General features: G+C 39.2%; 1 protein-coding gene across 1 annotated transcript in view; it reads right to left on the reverse strand.

Moving 5' to 3' along the window:
- Positions 1–1,513: 1,513 nt before the first annotated feature.
- LOC128022405 (nuclear receptor coactivator 3) overlaps positions 1,514–20,164 on the reverse strand; it is a 35,721-nt gene continuing 17,070 nt past the window's right edge. Inside the window, exons 2-23 of the mRNA XM_052609941.1 lie at positions 15,045–15,149; positions 14,790–14,950; positions 13,093–13,193; positions 12,770–12,944; positions 12,439–12,615; positions 12,238–12,324; positions 11,303–11,446; positions 10,909–11,056; positions 10,307–10,806; positions 8,615–9,612; positions 8,056–8,182; positions 7,699–7,857; positions 7,364–7,585; positions 7,153–7,267; positions 6,285–6,456; positions 5,784–6,143; positions 5,088–5,189; positions 4,952–5,017; positions 4,573–4,750; positions 4,220–4,400; positions 3,785–3,965; positions 1,514–3,381 (exon numbers count right to left, since the gene is read on the reverse strand). Of these exons, the coding sequence (XP_052465901.1) occupies positions 3,370–3,381; positions 3,785–3,965; positions 4,220–4,400; positions 4,573–4,750; positions 4,952–5,017; positions 5,088–5,189; positions 5,784–6,143; positions 6,285–6,456; positions 7,153–7,267; positions 7,364–7,585; positions 7,699–7,857; positions 8,056–8,182; positions 8,615–9,612; positions 10,307–10,806; positions 10,909–11,056; positions 11,303–11,446; positions 12,238–12,324; positions 12,439–12,615; positions 12,770–12,944; positions 13,093–13,193; positions 14,790–14,950; positions 15,045–15,130 (4,452 nt within the window). The 5' untranslated portion in view covers positions 15,131–15,149 and the 3' untranslated portion in view covers positions 1,514–3,369. The remainder of the gene's footprint in view (positions 3,382–3,784; positions 3,966–4,219; positions 4,401–4,572; positions 4,751–4,951; positions 5,018–5,087; positions 5,190–5,783; positions 6,144–6,284; positions 6,457–7,152; positions 7,268–7,363; positions 7,586–7,698; positions 7,858–8,055; positions 8,183–8,614; positions 9,613–10,306; positions 10,807–10,908; positions 11,057–11,302; positions 11,447–12,237; positions 12,325–12,438; positions 12,616–12,769; positions 12,945–13,092; positions 13,194–14,789; positions 14,951–15,044; positions 15,150–20,164) is intronic.

Here is a 20,164-nt window from a genome sequence, read left to right on the forward strand (position 1 = left end):
TCCACCATAACGAAAAGTCTGTAAACAAATAAATATAAATGTCTGGTAAAAGTGAATTAAATATCTATAGGATGGAAGAGAGGTTAACTAATGTCATACAAAATTGGGCAAAATGAATTAAATTGATATGCACAAGTAATTCGTTTTAAAATGATGTTTCATTTTCTATTCATTTTTAGCTAGTGATTTTTGTAAACACTTTCCAAACTCTATAATTCCGCGTCCCATTATTTAAAAGGGTGGGGAGCGGAAGGGTTAAGTGTTTTCCGAGAAAAAGGCAGTTCGTTATAAGATTTATTCCGTCTCCCTGGTGCAATGTTTTTCTCATTTCCCTGCGGTGTGATGCGCGCAGCTGCAGGCCTCGCGATGCGCGGCTCGGCCAGTGTGTGTGATTGTGTTTGTGTGAGCGCTTTGTGCCAAGGGCAGGGGAGGGCGCAGACTGAGCGGCGCCGCCGCACACCTGGGGAAGTTCAGGTTAAATCGCTCCACATTCCTCGGCACACAGCTGATTGAAACATTAACAAACAGTAATCCGCAAGCCCGGGCTGCAGATGGGCTGGGAACACGGCCAAGGAACTCTCGCTCCCTCTGTATAGTTTCCCACATACTACAACGAAAGCCTCTTTTAAAAAGAACTTTGCGCCTTTAACCATTGCGCCACACACTACAGCCAACTTTTCCACCAGAACATCAACTAAAGCTCAGCAACATGCGTTTTGAAAACAGTAGACAAAAAAACAAACAAAAAAAAACTTGTTTTGGGGGGCCAGTGGGAATTACTTGAAATTAATTGTGGCCATAAGGAGTTTGCTCTCTAAATTAAGACAATGCTACATTAAGAGGTGTTTAGCTATATGTTTGTATACTGAAACTAATCTCAGACATCAAAAGAGATGAATAATCTGTAGGCCACATCCATTGAGTAAATCTGTATTCTCATCGTTGTCATTAGATGCTATTTATTTTTAATTTTGACGTAGATGAAGACAATCAGTTGGCAACACTACTGGATAAATGATAAGGTTCGGTGTGTAGACATTTTATCCTCTTGCGCCCCTCCGTGGTAACACGGCGAACTTTATTTACACGTCATCCCAAACACACACACACACGTTATGAAAGACTTTGCATTGACTAACAACTTTTTTTAACTTACAATATTTTCTGTACCCTAACCTTCCCAGAAACCTATCAAGTATATAGTTGAATAACATTAAATTCTTATTTAGTCATTTTAAGCCACTTGAAAAGTTTGTAGACTGCATTTACTAAACTCCACCTTCTACCTAACTACCCAGAAAAAATAATAATAATAAATTGGTGTGAAAACATTTCTCAAAAAGAAATTTCAATAAGAGGTTGTCATTTCCACAAATAATTTTTTTTTTTAGAAAAACTCAAAAAGCATTTTCTTACAAACACTACTTCAATCTTTTTATGTTTTTGTTTCAGTTACAACTTCGAAAAATCAATCAAACACACACCCACACAGAAAGACTGCAGGAAATACAGGTCATGTTTAAATAGAACTTTTATTTACAACGATATCAACATCAAGCAAAATAATTAAGTGTATTGTAATTTACATCCATGTTCACACCCCCCAGTCAACCAGTTCTGAAAACACACCAGAATAACCTCAATTTCCCAGAATTATCATTTCAAAATATACTTTGTCACAATCAACAGTAACCTAGTGAAATGAACACTACTGATAGTGTTGCTTTCCTGAAGAGCCAGAAGAGACCGACTTCTTATTAGTTTCCCACTGTATGTCATTCCCACATCTGGGAATCAGCCTTATTTGAAGTCACTTGATGGTAAAGACTGGACTAATGAAGCGGCCGGGATCACTGCACTACAGAGATGCACCGATGAGAGTCTTTGTCAGAATGGATTCCTTATTACGAGAGGCTCTGAAAAGTGGTTTAAGAAAAGTTGTAAAACGAGGTGTGTAGTTACAAGTTGTCTTGGCAGTTCTGTAGATATTCATAATCATCAAAATCTTACAAAACAAAGTGAAGAGCGAAGAAACCGCATGATAGAGAAACCCCCCAAAGCACAGACAATACTGCTAAAATATTAACTGGCCTCAAAAATAAACAGGTATACTTGGTTTTGTTTGTATACAGTATATAGTACAAAATCATAATATGTAGTAATATGTTCATATGATATGTACCTTTTACTCTGAGCATTTGCACAAAAACATATATAAATGGATACATTTCTGTAGTCAAACTTGAGAAGACAGAAAAAAAAAAAAAGACTGAAAAAATATCTTTGGATTGTGCATGTTTCTTAAAGGTAGATTTCTGAAGAACCGACAGTACAATACAGCGAGAAAGTGAGTTCATTTCCTTAGTAAGATCTAGCTTAAAGAGCAAAAACATTCTTTGCGTATAATCTGAAAACTTGCACCATTTCTTTCCGGTCAGAAGAACAAATAGAAATGATAATAAAATCATAAAACCGTCGCTGCAACACATTTCTGATGTCAAACATTTAGAAAAAGTGCCATTGAAACATAATGGCGGTCATTGTTGAGAAAAAAAAAAAAAAAGAAAGAAAGAAAGAAAAAGAGGCTGAGCTGGAAAAGATTAAATATTTTCTCCCTTTGAAAAAAGTTAAAATAGATGTAAAACCCAGAGCAGTATTGACCTAAAATATAGATAAGATGGACCTATCATGGCCCAAATTCTGTGCAAAAAAAGTATGTAGTAAAAGCATGTATGATACATATGTAGCATACAGTATTTACAATTCCAATCTTATTCACACACACAAACAAAACAAAAACAAAAAAATACTGCGGTATCATTTGCTATTTGTTGACATGCCACTTTGAGCCGGTGGCATGGAGAGGAGGATTATTGCTTTGATATGCGAAGTGATGAAGTTCTGGTGTTTACAATTCCCACGGTTTTTATTAAAACAAGCCTTGTCTGAAACTAATTTAAAATAGACATATGCACATAATCGTTCTATAAGGCTAGAAAAGCAAGAAATATATTGCAACTATCCTTTCCATATTAGCCTTAAAATAAAGTGCTCCCCCACACTGTCAAGTTGTACCACAACCATTCCTCCTCTGTGCCCCCTGGTGGTTATGTTGTGTACTGCAGTACAGCCATGTGGGGCAGGAGAGAGCCTGCTGCACTCACTACTGGGCACATTCAGAGAGAAGCCCACAGAGAAGGCCCGAGTCTCTCGCTCTCTTTCCCTCTCTCACAGTCAAGTTTTCACTGGAGATTCCCAGGGATTTCTTCTCTACGAGGTGGATTTTATAGCTCCGTGGTGACATTTCATCACTGGACTGATGTGTGAGTCCATGTTATAATCCAGATTTGACAGAGATGGCTCATTGCCTCAGCAGTACTTCTGTAAGACACACATTAAAGATGAACAGATTTAACACATGACATGTGAAGGAATCACTCATCCCCAGGCCATTCAAGATGTAGATGAGTTTGTTTTTCATCAGAATGTGTTTAGAGAAATGTAACACTATAGTGGATCCTCTGCTGTGAATGGGTGCCGTAAGAATGAGCGTTCAAACTGCTGGTGTTTTTATCAGCGGTTTTGGATCCTCATTCCGACGGCACCCATTCACTGCAGAGGATCCATTAGTGAGGAAATGATGCAATACTAAATTTCTCTAAATCGGTTTTGATGAAGAGACAAACTCGTCTACATATCGGATGGCCTGAGGGAGAGTACATTTTCATTTTTTTGGATGAACTTCTCCTTGAGGGAAATATAACTGAATCAACGCAGTCTGTACCTGATCGGGTCCCATTGGCATGCGTCCCATGCCCATGGCATTCATGCCCATCTGGCTCTGCATTGGAGGCATCTGCCCTGCCCCGTTGCCATTTACACCCCCCTGCATAGAACCGTTTATCATCATTCCTCCGTACTGTCCCGGCGCCCCCTGCTGGGGATATTGCTGCTGCGAGTATGAACTAGGAAACAGATGAAACAGGAGAATGATTATGATACACCCAATTAAGCTTAAAGACCATGTATTTATGTTTGATTGTAGTGATTGACAGGTTTGATTGAATTAATTCACTACTTGTTTTGCGTTGATTTAGCAGTGTTCCACACCAGTATTATTGTAGGAAAATTTATGTACTATTAAAATGGCATTCATATTTTGAATTAGCTTTCATGTTTATTTTTCATTTTATAACTTTTATAAGGGTTTATAACTTACTTATTAATGGGCATGGGCCCCTGTCCCCAGCCTTTCATCTCTGCAGACTGGTACATGGGATTGCTCTGAGGGTGCTGCTGCATCATGGGATTCTGAGGGCCAGCCATACGACCAGACATCATATTGTTAGGGGGGCTGCTGCCTGTTCCCACAAATGAAGGGTCCCCCTGCTGGCCCATACCTGAAATCACAACACAGAGATATTTACAAAAAAGCAACAAGAAAGTGCATAGCATGTAATTAGCAATCGATATACCCAAGCAAACTGATATTCTATTCCAATTATGTTATTCACCGTGCCCCAATACTAATTATTTTATCGTAACAACAAGATCCCAATAGAACTAGCTTACCATAGTTCCCTCCATAGTTAAAGGGCTGCTGGCCGGGCTGGGTCATTGGTGGTCCTCCCATAGGGCTGTCCATTCCTGTAGGAGCTGTGACATTAGGAGGGGGACTAAAGCCTCCGGCTGCAACCTGCTGCTGCTGTTGCTGCTGCTGCATCATCATCATCACCCTTTGTCTTCTCATCTGCAGAAACAAAGAAAACAAGGGTTAAAACTATTTTACATAAGACACTGGTTATGATTTGCTAAAACAGTCTTACATAAAATCCTATCCTTCAGTTACACTGCATACATTGTCAATGGCTATTAAGTATCATATATGCAATTCCACACAACATCACTGACAGACACAGAAACGTATTTCTGGAAAGTCATCTGTTGATACCTCTGTTTGAAGATTCATCATTTCCCTGCTACGCTGGGCCATCATCTGAGCATTCAGGAAACCAGGCTGAAAGATGGAGGAACAGCGATATTAAAGATAGAAAGGCTTCAGAAATCATCAAAAGACCAAAAGATACCTGTCCGCCCATGCCAGGCTGCATGCTGGGTCTCATGCCAGGGTTTCCTGCAGGGTTGTTATCTGGTCTCATCCCCATGCCCTGCCTGCTCTGGTTCAAAAACTGCAGCAAAGGAACATTCAAATCAAATGTTGAATCTGATTAATCAATATAAATCAAATAATAGTGTAAATAATAAATATCATTGCTTGTGTTGGATATAGGATTTCAAGTTTAATTACTAGCAATTTAGAACCTAAAATGTATATAATTTAACATTAATGAAATTTAAATTGGATGTAATAAATCCTGTGACCTACAGTTACTTGGCTTCACTAATCACTAATTCTCACATCCTCATGGGTAAAGTCTCCATCAAATACACATTTTATAATCTCGGCAATGTAGCAAGTCATCCAGGTGCTTTTACTAAAGCTATAAACTTGTATATACTATTCGTCTCTCATACAAATTAGAGAAGTATGCAATTTCTGATGCAGCAACAGTTATTTTGTGCCACAGCAAAAAAACCTGACCAGTCGTTACTGACTTTTTAATAGGTTTTAACTATTCAATAAAAGTCACAGCCTTACATTACACAAAATAATATAGGCAATTAGATTGTGGGACACTATCATTTCTAAAATGTGCATTGGCTGTAACATCACAATAATCGATTACACCTCAGTTGAGTGTTATTGGAGGGCAGCTGCACACCTGCTGTCCCTGCAGTCTCTGCTGGAGCTGGTATCTGGTCGGATTCCCCATCCGAGGCCTTGTCATATTAGCACGAGGATGCATGGCGCCCATACCACCCATTCCGGGGAAGCCACCCTGTTGGTTCATCTGACTCATCATGGGGTTAAAGCCCGGTCCAGACTGCCCTGGCATGGGACCAGGTCCAGGGCCAGGACCAGGGTTGGGACCACGGCCATATCCACCCTGCATTCCCATGGAAGGGGGGCCCGGGTAGCCCTGCCCATACATGCCCTTGGGGTCCATACCCATAGAGGAGTCAGGTCCCGGACAAGGACCAGAGAAGGGGTCTGTTGGAGGGGGCTGGTCTGAACTATGACCCTAAAGAGAGAATGAGACCAAAATGACGGTTTTCAGGGAACCTGGTTGGCCAGCAGCTCTAACGTATCTAACGCCACAGCATTGAAGATAGTGGTTTGTAAACTGAACACATCTGTTCCATGAAGCAGACTGGCAGGGTACCTGGTTGATGAGATCCGGTATGCCAAGGGCACGGTCGATCTCCTCCAGAGCGATGACGTCAGTGTTGTTGAGTAGAGAGTCCAGCTGGTCCAGCAGAGCTCGCTCATCACTCTGACCCTCAGTGGTAGACGGAGGGACCAGAAGATCATCCAGAGAGTTATTAAATGGCAGCCTGACATATAAAAAGCAGACAGAGAGGACTTTACTGACTTTGTGCGGTAAAACAATCTAAACATCTTTAAAACAAGATTTATTTACAATGTATTTAAACTTAATCCTCAGATGCACATACTTATTTTTAAACAATATACCCTTAAGTAGTTTTTTGGGTTATATAAATATATATATATATATATATATATATATATATATATATATATATATATATATATATATATATATATATAAAGAGATAGAGAGAGAGAGATTTAACCAATTGGTTGAATGTTTGACATTGACTCATTCATTAATTCAGTGACTAGCCATCACCTACTATTGTTTTAATTTCATATTTAGATTTATCTAATTAAAAACTAAAAAAACGGTCATACTTTATTATTCCAAATAATCAATTTTCATTTATACATTTGCTTTCATATACATGTCTGTATAGGGATTCCAAAAAATATAAAATAAATAATGGATTAGGAAAAATATTTTTCAACGATGCCTTCTTTTTGCAGACATGAAAGAGGCTTCAGAGAGAAGGTGTGTGACTCGATGTGAGGTATGTCCATTTCAGTGTATAAGTCTATCAGAAGTTAGCAAGCTGGCAAACACTGTTTTTCATCATTTTAAACATTAGGATTAACTGAATGCAGGCAAATGAACTCAAGCTGTAGATCTGGTGTACCCTCATTTCCATTACCTGTTTGCATTCTGTGCTCCCTCCATTCCCATCCCACTGTCTGGCCACGAAGGGGACTGTTGTGGAGGTGCCTGTCCACTGAATGAATTCAAACCCATTCCTACCTCATAAGGCCCTGTAAAAACAACAACATGTTGTTTGAAAGATTTAATTTGATGTGCTACCTGTTGTAATATGCCCACGCTGCTGGTTTTAAGGTGACAGAACTTACCTATAGGGTCCATCAACTGCTGCTGCAACATGGATCTGGTTGCAGGAACGCTGTTCGATCGGTTAACCATGGGTCCTCCCATTAAGCTCTTAGGATTGTGGTCCATGCCTGTGCGACCCATGCCAGGGTGTCCGACAGGACTGCCGGAACTGGACATTCTCCAATCTCCAGAACCTGCCATTGGGGGCCGATTGAGCATTCCCATTGGCCTATTTGGACCTCCTGGGAAAAGCATGTTGGAAGCGTTAAAATTCAGCTAAAGAATGAATGCATATAAAGTTATATGGTTAAATACATAAGATCCATGTTCAAACTTGAAAATATGAGAGGCTCACCCATGCCTATCTGGTTTTCAATATGCTCCTGTTTGACAAGAGAGGAAGGGGCGCTCCTCCTACCAGTCATGCCTGGCCCGCTCAGGAGTTTACCATCAACAGACACTGCCCTCTGGAAGGGCACACGCGGACCAGAACCCATACCAACACCCTCCCGATCTGGACCACAATAATGCATACAATTAGCTTGAACAAAAATGGACAGATTTCTTTGGCCATCCACATGGTCATCAGCAGTAACCTTTAAAATATATGTCCAGTACATTTTCTATTAAACGTTACATATCGTTATCTAGTAACAATACATTTTCAACATCCCCCTTCTGACTTTGAGGCACTCTGTGTGTTGTGACTCACCATGTGCGGTGCTGTTAGGTCCATTGCCCTGCTTATTGCCCCCCTCCATTCCTCCGGTTCCAGAATCAGCAAACATTCCAGAACCTGAATTCCTTAGTCCTCCAAGAATACTCTCTAAGCTATCCAGCTGGAAAAACAACACAAAGGATTGATGTTAGAATAATAATTCTCAATTTGCATGAGAATTTTCCACATCAACAAAGCAAAATGTATTAGTTGTCAAAGTGCGCAAAGATAGTTTCATATTGTTTTTTAAAACAATAGCTCAGATTTTTAATCAGTGATTATACTTTTACCATGATACTTTGAGGATTTTTTGATGAAAAGTAAAATTCACTTTTATGATCTCTTTTGTTAGATCTAATGCATCCTTGCAGAATAAAAGTACTGCTACCTTTAAAAAAAACAGTTGTAGCATACAGTATATTAGATTTATTTATTTTGTTAAAAGTATGTATGTTTATTATTAAATCAATTTCACTATATATATGACTTAAGTGTTATTGGGAAGTATAGAAGTATGAACCCAATATGAGAAGTATGAATCAACTGTAAATACCTCATCAGGTGGTTCGATCTTGACTTTGCCCTCCTGTTTGTTAGAAATAGAGGTTGTGACCCCTGACCCCTGCCCTCCAGCGGCCCCTCTCCCCTCCAGCTCCTCCAGCTTTGGCTTGACCTCTGTTGCATTGGGCTCTTTGGAGTCATCCTTATTGAGGAGGTAGTGAAGGAGGGCTTGTGGCTTTTTTCCTTCTTTCGGACTGTGCTGCTCCTGCTTGAGATCTAGATTCCTCCCTTCAGTGCCCGGGAGCTCTGGACCAAGAGAGGACTTACCAGTGGCCTCGGCCGTGATGCGAGCCACCTCGTCGGGTGTGTTTCCATTTTGAAGGAGCTTGTGGAGTATCTTGTGCTTCTCCTGTAAGCTGTGATGGCCACTGGGACAAGCTGTGGATGACACTCCTCCCGAGCCTTGCTGATTTACGCTATTTCCTGATGACGAACCAGATGAGGAGGACACTCCAGTCGATGAAGGACTCATCATGCCACTTCCCGTCTCCTTTGAGTCGGGACCCATTGGAGTGGAGGCACGTCCTGAGATAGGTCCACCGGTCCCAATACCAATCTCTTCAGTTGGGGATGTGAGCAACTGAAGTAACTTCTTGTGGCCCTTTCCGTCAGGGACTCTCCGATTGACTTCCGCTCCAGTGGGACCATCCTTGCTGGACTGGCTGTCCGGTTTATCAGTGGTCTCCATCGAAGAGGCCTGTTGCTGATCTAACCCTGTGCTGTGAGCACTTGACGGGCTCTTGGAGTCACCAGCGCTGGGTTTGCTGTTGCCGGTCTGGCCTTGCTGACTTGACTGGGTCGAGTTGATGCTGGGAGAGCTCTCGGATTTGTGTGCAGGAGAGTTGAGAGCTGAAGGTAGAGAAGAGCCAACACCTTCACTGATGGCCTGGAGGGCATTCAAAGAACTGCTAGAGAAGGTGTTCCCAACTGATGGAGCAGAAGATCCGCCACTAACGCCCATACCCACAGGACCCATGGGAGAGTGCATACCTGTCAAATCGAGAAAATATGGCTAAATCTTGAGCTAGTTTTCAAATTTCGCACCAATAAACACAACACAACCAGTACAATTAGGTTAGTAGAATCTGAAAACATTTTGCACATTTTCTTTGAGTGTTGAAAGGGATATTCTGCAGATTTGACTTAAATACAATAAAAAGTGTTAAAATAGCCCCCTTATTTTTAATATAAGAGTGTGTGCAGCCATTTGTAACTTAAAAGTGCAAGGCTTCCTGTGTGATTCACTTCGTTATTGTAGCTGTGCAAAAAATCTATTATGCTGCTTAATTTTGCAAACTAGCATTTATCACATTATTGTTTTGATCCATTATTGTAATTATAAACACTTTGGTTTGTTGTACAATAGGTTCACCATTTATTCCATTCTTCTAGGTAAAGCAGCCAATGAATCATTAGTCGGAAATTCACAGGCAATAGCTTACTTCAGCATTGCAAAATGAGGTGGATAAAAAGGGCAAAAACTTTAACTTCCTAACCATCGGGTCCAACCCTTATTTATTGGCAGGTTAGAGGATTCTCCCATTAGCTAAAATGTCTAATAAACAAACTTGGGATGTGTCTAACTTTGGGAATAACAAGTTTGAAATCTGTTGAATAGGAACTTTCAATCGAATTCAGTTTGGTTCCATCTATCTAATCGAAACTGCAAAAGCAGAACACTTACCTCCAGGAGAAAAGGGACTTGCACCCATTTTAGGACTCCCTCGTATCCGTGGCGACCCCATGAGATTCTGTTGAGCAGGGTTCATGCCAGGGCTTCCTTGAGAGGGGCTTGTCATGCCCATACCATAGCCACCACCGTGAAATTGACCCTGCTGGTGCTGATTCATGCCAGGATGGCCCATCTGATTCAAAGAGTTCATCTGATTCATTGGATTCATCTGATTCATAGTGCTCATTTGATTCATGCAATTCATCTGATTCATATTCATTTGATTCATTGAATTCATCTGGTTCATTTGATTCATCTGATGCATCGGGTTCATTTGATTCATCCTGTTGCCTGGGCCGTACATAGCTCTTTCTCCTCTAGGACCCATGTGACCTTGCTCGTTCACGCCATAGCCTCTGGTATTGCCCATGCCCATTTGGGCATTCGGATTGGCATTGCCCATAACTGACCGCATTACACCACCCTGATTGGGCCTGTATCCATTTTGCTCCCTATGTGAAAAAGAGGAGTGAAGGCGAGGAGAACACAGAGGTATTTTCATGTAAAATCAGAGCAGTTATATAACTGTTGACTTTGGGTAGAGGGGAACAAACCTCTGCAGAAGATGAGTAGAGAGGAAGGTGAGCGGGTCATTGGTGACAGGGTTTCGGCAGAGCTCGCTGCGTGTTTGTGCCGTTACAGGAGTGCCATCTGACAAAGAGAACCTATAGGGTGGAGTCTCTGCTCTACCATGAACATATGCTGAAAAGAAGAAGAATACAAACAACATTAATAAAACATGTTTCCAATCTGTCAAACCCAGTTCACACTGCATGCAAAAGCAGAACTTATTTCTGGGCCCATTTTAACAAGTTACAGAATTCACACTTCCATTTTGTCTTTCAGCATAATTTCTATGTAGCATTTTACTTCATTTATGCACTTAAATGGAAAGATTCAAGCTGAGCTGAGTTGAGAAAAGATCCATGCAAGTGTATTACCACATACCTTCATGAAAGTGTCTCTTGTAGGACCAGGGCTGACCCTCACTACGATGCAGGAACATCTGCATACACCTGCGCACTAAATCCTCCCAGCCAGGACGCATGGTGGTGTGCAACAGGCTCTGCTGCTCGATCTCGATCAGTTTCCCTGAGGTCAAATGAACACACTCAGATGTGGTACCACATCTGTCTCAAATAGAATTCTATGTGAATTTTTTTTTTTTTGTGCAATTTCACCGTAATCAGTTTCATTGTTTTTTCTTCTGTTGAAGGTGTCCTTTAAACTTTTTCAATATTTACTGCGAATAAAATATTACTGTGTGTTGTATCTGGTCAATTTCCACATTTTAAAATGTCAAATTAAATTAAATGTCAATGTCATATATATATAAGTGCTTTCAATCGAATAAAAATAAAATTAACTTATTAATCACACGTATGTGAAATGAATCACGATTAATCCCATCAAACATTCAAGTTTTTTTTTAATATACTTTTATATTGCATTGCATGAGATTCAACATTACAGTAACTATAATTATAATAAATGTCATATTTAGCTACCTGTGCCCTTCAGTAAGTAGGAAATATACAGAAATTGAATGAAAGCTTAACAAGTTCTTGATTTCCTCTTTGTTCTTTTGTTCTTTGATGAACAGACAAATCACAGCAGTGGGGTTATTAGGTTATTTTGGCTGCTTTTAAGAGCTGCAGATGCTAAAAATGACGTGGATCTGACAGGCATCGCATTTTCTCTTTACCTTTTCTGACCGATTTTTGGTCTTAAAGTCTCTACTAATGAGCTGATGAGTTGAATCAGGTGTGTTAGATGATGGAAACAGTGCTGGGCTGCTCCAGGACAGTTTTTTTTTTTAAATCTCAATCGTTTCATCGACGAGATGAACTTGGAGTTAAAATGACACCGTAAATCAATTTTACCTGTTAGTTCATGTCTAGTACTGAATCGTTCTGTCCTCTCCACTGCAGTCACTCTCCGTGCTACACAAATCATACACAACTGCAGATCTGATAGACAGAAAGAGAAAAAAAAAACACTTTTCTAATTCACAAGCAGCTCAAGAAGACAAAGTATATAGAATTCAATCTGTAGAAATAATAAACCATGAATTTACTACTGACCTTCCCCTTCCTCCATCATTGCTTTAGGCTGCGTGAGAGCGAAACATTGCATGGTCTCGTAGCGAGGCCCACCAGCGCCTTCTTCACCTCCGTGGCCAAACTTCACCAGCATGCGACAGTTAAATGTGTGACTCTTCTGACGGGAGGCATCACCGCCCCATGACACACTGTTGGGACCTTAACATACACACAAAAATTATGCTCAAGTCACATCTTGAACTTACTGCCATGATTTCATGATTTATACATATATGCTTATTTTTTTGTGAACAGTTGACAGCAAAATTCACTTAAAAGATAGATATACATCGACATTTATATATAAATATACCATTGTTTTTGGGCAGGTTTTTATGCAGTTCTTCTCTGTCTTCCTCGTGCAGTATGTTATAGATGCTGGTGTTGATCAGCTCCTCCTGTTTATACTGCAGGTACTGAGTCACATTATCTGACACAAACACAATGCTGCCTTCACGACTCACCACAAACAAAAACCCATCCAAAGCCTGACGAGAGAGAGAGAGAGAGAGATTCAGAATTATTATTATTATAAAACGCTTTAACTCACAATTGCATGCTAGTATAAAGATGCCAGTATGATAAATGAGCAAATGAGCTTCTGGTGACCGTTGACCTTTAAGTTTTTAATCTAACCTGGAGCAAGAGAGGGCCCAGATGGTCCTTGTCGATGACCCCTTGACCAGTAGAGGACACATCCGCCTTCTGGACATCATCATCGCCACATGAGCTTTTACCTGTGAGTCATGCAAACACACACCACATATTAGAAACCCTATAGAAACATATACACAGTTGTAAAGATATACACTAATGTTGAAAAATTTGTATACAATTTTGATCAGTAGTGTGTATCTTTACAAAAAAGTTGTTTTTTTTGGAAGGCGTTAACATGGATTGAATCAATCAAAAGTGACGTTAACAACATTTAAGTTACAAAAGATTGCTATTTCAATAAATACTGATAGATTCAAATAAACTTTCTATCAATCAAAGAATGCTGAAAAACAATGCTTCACGTTTTTCAAGAAAATATTGGTTAAAAATTTAACAAGGACCATCAGGACCACAGAAAATAGTTTATTAAAATTAGTAAATTATCATTTTAAAATCGCAATAATATTTCATAATATAATTGCCTTCACTGTATTACCGTATTTTTCGGACTATAAGTCGCACCTGAGTATAAGTCGCATCAGTACAAAAATACGTCATGACGAGGAAAAAAACATATATAAGTCGCACTGGACTATAAGTCGCATTTATTTAGAACCAAGCACCAAGAGAAAACATTACCGTCTACAGCCGCGAGAGGGCGCTCTATGTGTTCAGTGGTAGACTACAGGAGCACTGAGCAGCATAGAGCGCCCTCCGACGGCTGGAGACGGTAATGTTTTCTATTGGTTCACGTCAAATTAATTTGGATAAATAAGTCGCACCTGACTATAAGTCGCAGGACCAGCCAAACTATGAAAAAAAGTGTGATTTATAATCTGGAAAATACGGTAAATAAAGGCAGTCATGGTGACCATAAAATCCTTTTTCAAACACAAACACACACAAAAATGATAAATATTACCAACCCCAAAGTTTAGAAAGGTAGCGCTAATTAATGTTTGTTTCGGCACAAAAACTATCTTATAGAATATTATAGCTAGGCAACAGCTGAAAAATAGGTCTGTTTATTTTGATATGTAGATTTTGTAGGTTTCATTCCTGTAAATCACTACTAACCGATGGAATGTCAAGAAAGGAAGAATGAACACCAACGCCTGTGTGAACTCTAGGTTATATAGTCCAAATGAAAAGAGGCATGTATAGGCCTGTCTCACACAACAAACTTGTGCAGACTACAGTTCTGAATCTATTATATAATTATGAGAACGATGAACACAGTGCTATCACTCCAGGAATTACACCTCGAATCTTACAAATATGATACTAAGTTCATGAAAATGTAATTACTTGATTGATTTACAAATTATATTTGACTAAAATTACTAATTAGTTTTACTAGATAATCCACTCGTCCAGATTCATATATATCCAGAGATAGTCATGTTTGCACTTTTTTGTAATTTCAAAAACAATATTTTATCATCTAAATCTAGCTATGGTGTTGCCCAATTACAAATAATCACGTATATACTGAATTTACAGAATTACCAAATATTCATTCAAATGTATTAGGAGGCCAGACTACAGTAACATGTCAATCCACCTGCCACCAGGTGGCAGCGTTTTTATAAAACAAAGGAAACTCAACACACTGTGGGTTTAGTAAATATTTTCACAGACTAATATGTAAAAGAGCCATGTGAGCAGACGTGTACCTTGCTCTTTGATCTGTCGTATCTGGCGCACGGTCTCTTTAAGGATGGCACATTTGTCTGGTTTGACATTGAAGCTGTCGATGTCACTAAGGTTGGCCGAAATCAGTTCAGCCAGCTCCTCGATATACTTGCTCTCCTGTTCCCTCCTGCGCTTGTCACATCTGTAGATTTAACACACACACAGAGAATTTTAGGGAGGAAAAACATACAAAGATTTTAAATACTGCTTGTTTTATGCACCATTAAACGTCTCACCCTTGTCCTGGCGTGTCACATGTGGAGAGTTTGCGCTTTCGGTCTGAGCACAGTGGCTCAAGTGAGTTCTCACCCACTCCACTCATGTTTAAAACATATCAGCACCTAAGGAACACACAAAGTTTAGATCAGAGGCAGAAAACCCAACTGAAGGCATATTATGATCATATTACGAACAGACAACAAAACAAGCACTTCTATCCTGCCACAAGTGCATTGTCACAAACAAATAATGAACTCACTTTGGCACGTTTACACAATGCACTGGAAGGCTTCATCTCTTTTTCAAAAATGATTTATTAAAAAATGCAAGAGTGTGTTCGTGTTTATGGCTTATTTTTAAGTGTTCCCACATACAGCTGAATGCGCGGAATGTTCCAGGCCTCAGCAGCGGTGCTGCGTGTGTGTGTTTGTGTGTTTGTGACAGTGTGTCTGAGAAGAGACACTGATTATGATGGAGTGAAACGGGGCCCCAGGGGAAGTGGATCAACCCTCAGTGCGTTTTCGTGTGTGCGCGCGCATTTTTGTAACAGGGACTGGATCAATTATCTCAATCCATGAAGCCGTACGCTGCACAACATGTAAATGAAATGTATAAATGATCTAATTAAAAAGCAGACTAATGAATCTGAATTACTGTTAGTGATATGTTCTTCCTTCACATGTCTCATTATGACACGTTTCTTCCTACTTCTACCATTATTGCTCCACCCACTTCACCAACGACAACACTTCCTCCTCTTTAGTGATACTTCTCAGTTCTCAGCGATCATGTTCTTTTTTTGTTTTGTTTGTTATTATTAGAAGTGTCCTTTTCAATATGTCTGCTTCCTTTTAAGATTATGTATGCAAAGACATGGATGGCCCAAAATATTAATCACACATAAGCCACACTTGTATGAATGTCATTGTATTAGATACAAAATATCAAACCAAGTGGCATTTATTTGAAAGGTGAAATATAATTTCTGTGCCACTGGCAGGGCTGGGTAAAATATTGATTTTAAAATTGCTTCTTTTGAACTTTCCTAATATTGACTGCAAGATCCTACAGTCCAATTCCTGAAATGAATGACTCTAATAAGCCGGTACTTTTTAGTGAATTCTGAAAAGTAAATAAAAAAAATATTACCCATGAGTGGTGTAGTTCAATTCCCAGAATGCAGGACTCTTATGAGCCAGTTCTTTTTAGGAAATCAAAAAACAAACTGCCCAACCAGTGTAGTCTGATTCTTGAAATGAATGGCTCTTATAAGTGGGAACTTTTCAGTCAATCAAAAAAAAAAAAAAAAATGATATACATATCAGTGGATCAGTGGTGTGCGGTGATGTTCTGAAATTGTTTTTTTTTTTTTTATCAAATGTTAATTCATGTCCCAGTTACACATTCTTGGTTAAAAAAAAACATTACTTAAACATTACACTACCAGGGAGGGAAAAAATCTATTTTATATTTATACATTAACAATGTAATCAATATACGGTTTATTAAAGCCAAGTACGAATCTCATCAAGTCAGTGTTTTTAAGCATTTTATATTTATTCCAAAATAATAACTTGGGGCAGTAACAATTTTAACAAGATATTTTATTTGTGAACTTATGGCATTGCCTCCTCTCAAGAGATTTTCCCCCATTCATTCTCAATTACCCCCCAACCAAGCCCACCTTACGCTTTAGGGGGTTTGTTAAAACTCAATGGGCTCAGGGGAGACGAGAGAGACGGAGACTCCCGATGTAACTTTACCTGCTGGTGTTGTTGTTGGACAGTGCTTCTTTAGAAAAACGAGTGATTTATACTCTTTTAAGTATTATATTTTGTAATATTGGCAGCATTTTATTTTTGTATTATGAATTTTTTGGGGGAACAATTCTGAGGAGTCACTGCCTCCTTTGCCTACTCGGAAAAAACAAGGATCTCTGACTGAATATTTCAAAAAAATTAATTCAAAAAGTCATTGGACAAGCTGATGAACTGGAGTGCAGATTTTAGCATTTTTATAATGTATTTTTAATTGATGTATTCATTTAACAGAAACCATATAGTGTGACAATATGTTATTGCTACATCTGAAGAAATCTGCATACTCAAAGCCTACAGTGCTTGCTTTATCTGAAATATATCTATAGTTAATGGATTAAACTACACCTGTGATTATTCTGCTAGCGCATCAGGGTCAACCTGAGGCAAAATTACTTCATACATTCACCTAGAAATCACCTTAAGGTCACAATGATTAAGTAATCACAAAAATGATTCAGAAATGTCAAATTAGTTCAGTATGCATTTGATTTAACATTTCATCATCTAAAGGAAGGCACTGAACGTAATACATTTTTAAGTGTGGCTTCAGTGTCCAGTTTTTTTTAAAGAGTCACGGTGTGTAAATGCACACATGGCTGTCTTTCCGTCTCCACTCTTTTCATTCTCTCTAGCTTCTGCTGCTGTTATCAGTCTCTGTCACTCTGGTCATAGACCCTCTGCTGTATGCGTGCATGTGTGCGAGTATGTTTGTTTAGAGCCCTGACCTTGCCCCACGCCTGACCCCTCCCAGAGTTCAGCGGAAATCTCAGAGCACAGACCATCGGCTTGCAGTCTTTTCCCCTTCCCTTGCTGAACACATGCATGCAAAAAGCCTTTTCCTCTCATTTAAAGGGATAGTGTACCAAAAAATACAATTCTGTCATTTACTCAAAAACATACTCAAACCATAAGACTATTCTTAATCGTCAATATTTTTTTTTTTACCATTTTGAACAAATATTTACTATGATATTCTCTTATCATTTGTGTCCAACCATTTGAAGTCTGTGTAAACAAAATTTTCTGTTTCAAAGTCCATAAAGACATTGTAAAAAGGAATCTATATGCATTGGGCCGTTTAATCCAGGTTTTCAAAATTGATACAATTGCTTAGTTTACAAAAACTAGGGCTGCACGATGTGTCGTTTAAGCATCGATATTGCGATGTACGAATCCACGATAGTCCCTTGACGAATGTGATTCGCGGATTAATTTCACAGCGGTTTTAAAATTTTAAGTCCTGTGAGTTTAACAGGGCAGAGAGAGAGAGAGAGAGCGCGAGTGAGAGAGAGAGAGAGAGAGAGAGAGAGAGAGCGAGCCCCGGCCACACGCTCACCGTCTTCAAACAACACCAGCGCCATCTTTCTCTCTCTCCCTCGCGCATATTAATCAATTTACACAATGTTGTCGATGTTTAAATCATTTAAAATGAGAATGTAAGTGTGCTCACCCCATTTTTGTTTGTAAGAAATGTTTTTATTCGATTTCATATTGCAATATATATCGCAGAAAAATAAAATATCGAAATGTAATTTCTTTCTCAATCTCGCGCAGCCCTAACAAAAACGTATTTTAACTTGGGATTTTATTCACATAAACATTGATCAATGCACATGGTGCATCAAATAAAGTAAAGAGAAGTGCAAACAAGCTTGCATGACACCACAAGAACCAATGAGGTTTATTCTCATGCGTCAAGCGAGCATGCACATTTGAGCTTCTGTTTGTTTACCATTTCCAAGTCTACTGGATTACTTTTACGTTGTCTTAAGCACGAAAATGGGTCAGTGGACGGACAAATGAAAGACATACAGGGTTGGAACGACATGAGGGTCAATGATGTCAATTTTAATTTCAGGGTGAACTATCCCTAGTTTGCCCTCAGTCACCTACAAACTCTCAGTATGAGTTCATCATTCCTGAGTCTGACTTTGAGACATTACACAACTGTGCCCATACTGCACTGCCTGTGCTGACACGTATGGCTGTCTGTCACAAACCTACAACAAAGTGGAAAAATGCTGCAGAATGATTCTCTACTTTTAGATCTCTTTCACCCTTTCTTTCTCCTTGAAATCTGCAGTGGAGTTAAACAAATGATAAATGACAGACATATAACCATTCATGACTGTTAAGGTCAAGGCACCATTCAGATCTTAAGTCAAGTCATTAGAGAGATAGTTCACCCAAAACTGAAATTTATCTTACCTTCATATCATTCCAAATGTTGTTTTCCCTTCACTGATCATAAGCAAAGATACTTAAATGTGTATAAAAATATATTATTTTTACAGTGATCAACGTTTTAAGTAACGATAAGAGGTTGTAGTTCTCCACTGCATTTCTTAGCCATGACCTTTACACTATACACTGAACTGACCAATCCACATCTAGGACTGAAATATTTGTTTTATAAAAGAATATACATGTGAGGAAATGAGAGTTGGACATGCAGAGGCCCAAACTGTCAGTGCATAACTTAAATTTGGGCTGTCCCTCAAATGAAACTATTGCTTGAACATAGTGAATGAGACTCATGGGCCATTTTTATGATCCTTTTTATGGAGTTTTTATGTCATTTCAAAGCTCAACAGCCTCAGTACCTATTTGTTCATATTATATTCAACGTAACGGTCATTTACAGGTCATACGGGTTTGGAAAAAAAATAAAAAAACGGTCCTAACCTAGTTTTCTAGCCTAAATTGGACAGTTGGCTGGTTTAAGAAGGACCAGTGAACAAGCTTAGACTAGTTTAGCAGGGTTTGTTCAGCAGGAATGAAAGCGTAAATGACAGAAATGATCATTTAAACTGTTATTTTAATACTCCATTCAAAGTGTACAGTTCCATTTTCATCAATACTCTGAGTGCAACTACAACAAAACCAGCCGGCACATCAACATTCTCCTCAAGAGAGCACGAAAGACCGAGGATGAGTGTGAATGCGAATGTGAGGAGATGAACGCAATGGCTGAAAGCAAAATGCTAAGAGACAAAAAGAGCAAGAGTGAGAAAACTTCAGTCCAAGGACGAGTACTTCACATACGCCTTTAATTAAGCAGGAGATGTGGAATGTAGAAGCCCACGGCAGAATCAAGTGAAACTTCTGTCTGTATGTTGCGCTGATGTTTCCAATCTAACAGTCAAGATGCAAAGGCGGTTCTAAGGACATTATGGCTCCATTCTACAGTGATGCAATTCCACATCTTTCAGAAGTTCGAAAGGTGAACCGAATATCTGATAAAAACATACAAGAGCACTGCTCATTATAGCGGAGCTCTTGCAAAGACTTCTTACAGAATGCACCAGATGAGCATC

The sequence above is a fragment of the Carassius gibelio genome, chromosome A11 (assembly GCF_023724105.1).
Source record: "Carassius gibelio isolate Cgi1373 ecotype wild population from Czech Republic chromosome A11, carGib1.2-hapl.c, whole genome shotgun sequence".
NCBI classification, from domain to species: domain Eukaryota; kingdom Metazoa; phylum Chordata; class Actinopteri; order Cypriniformes; family Cyprinidae; genus Carassius; species Carassius gibelio.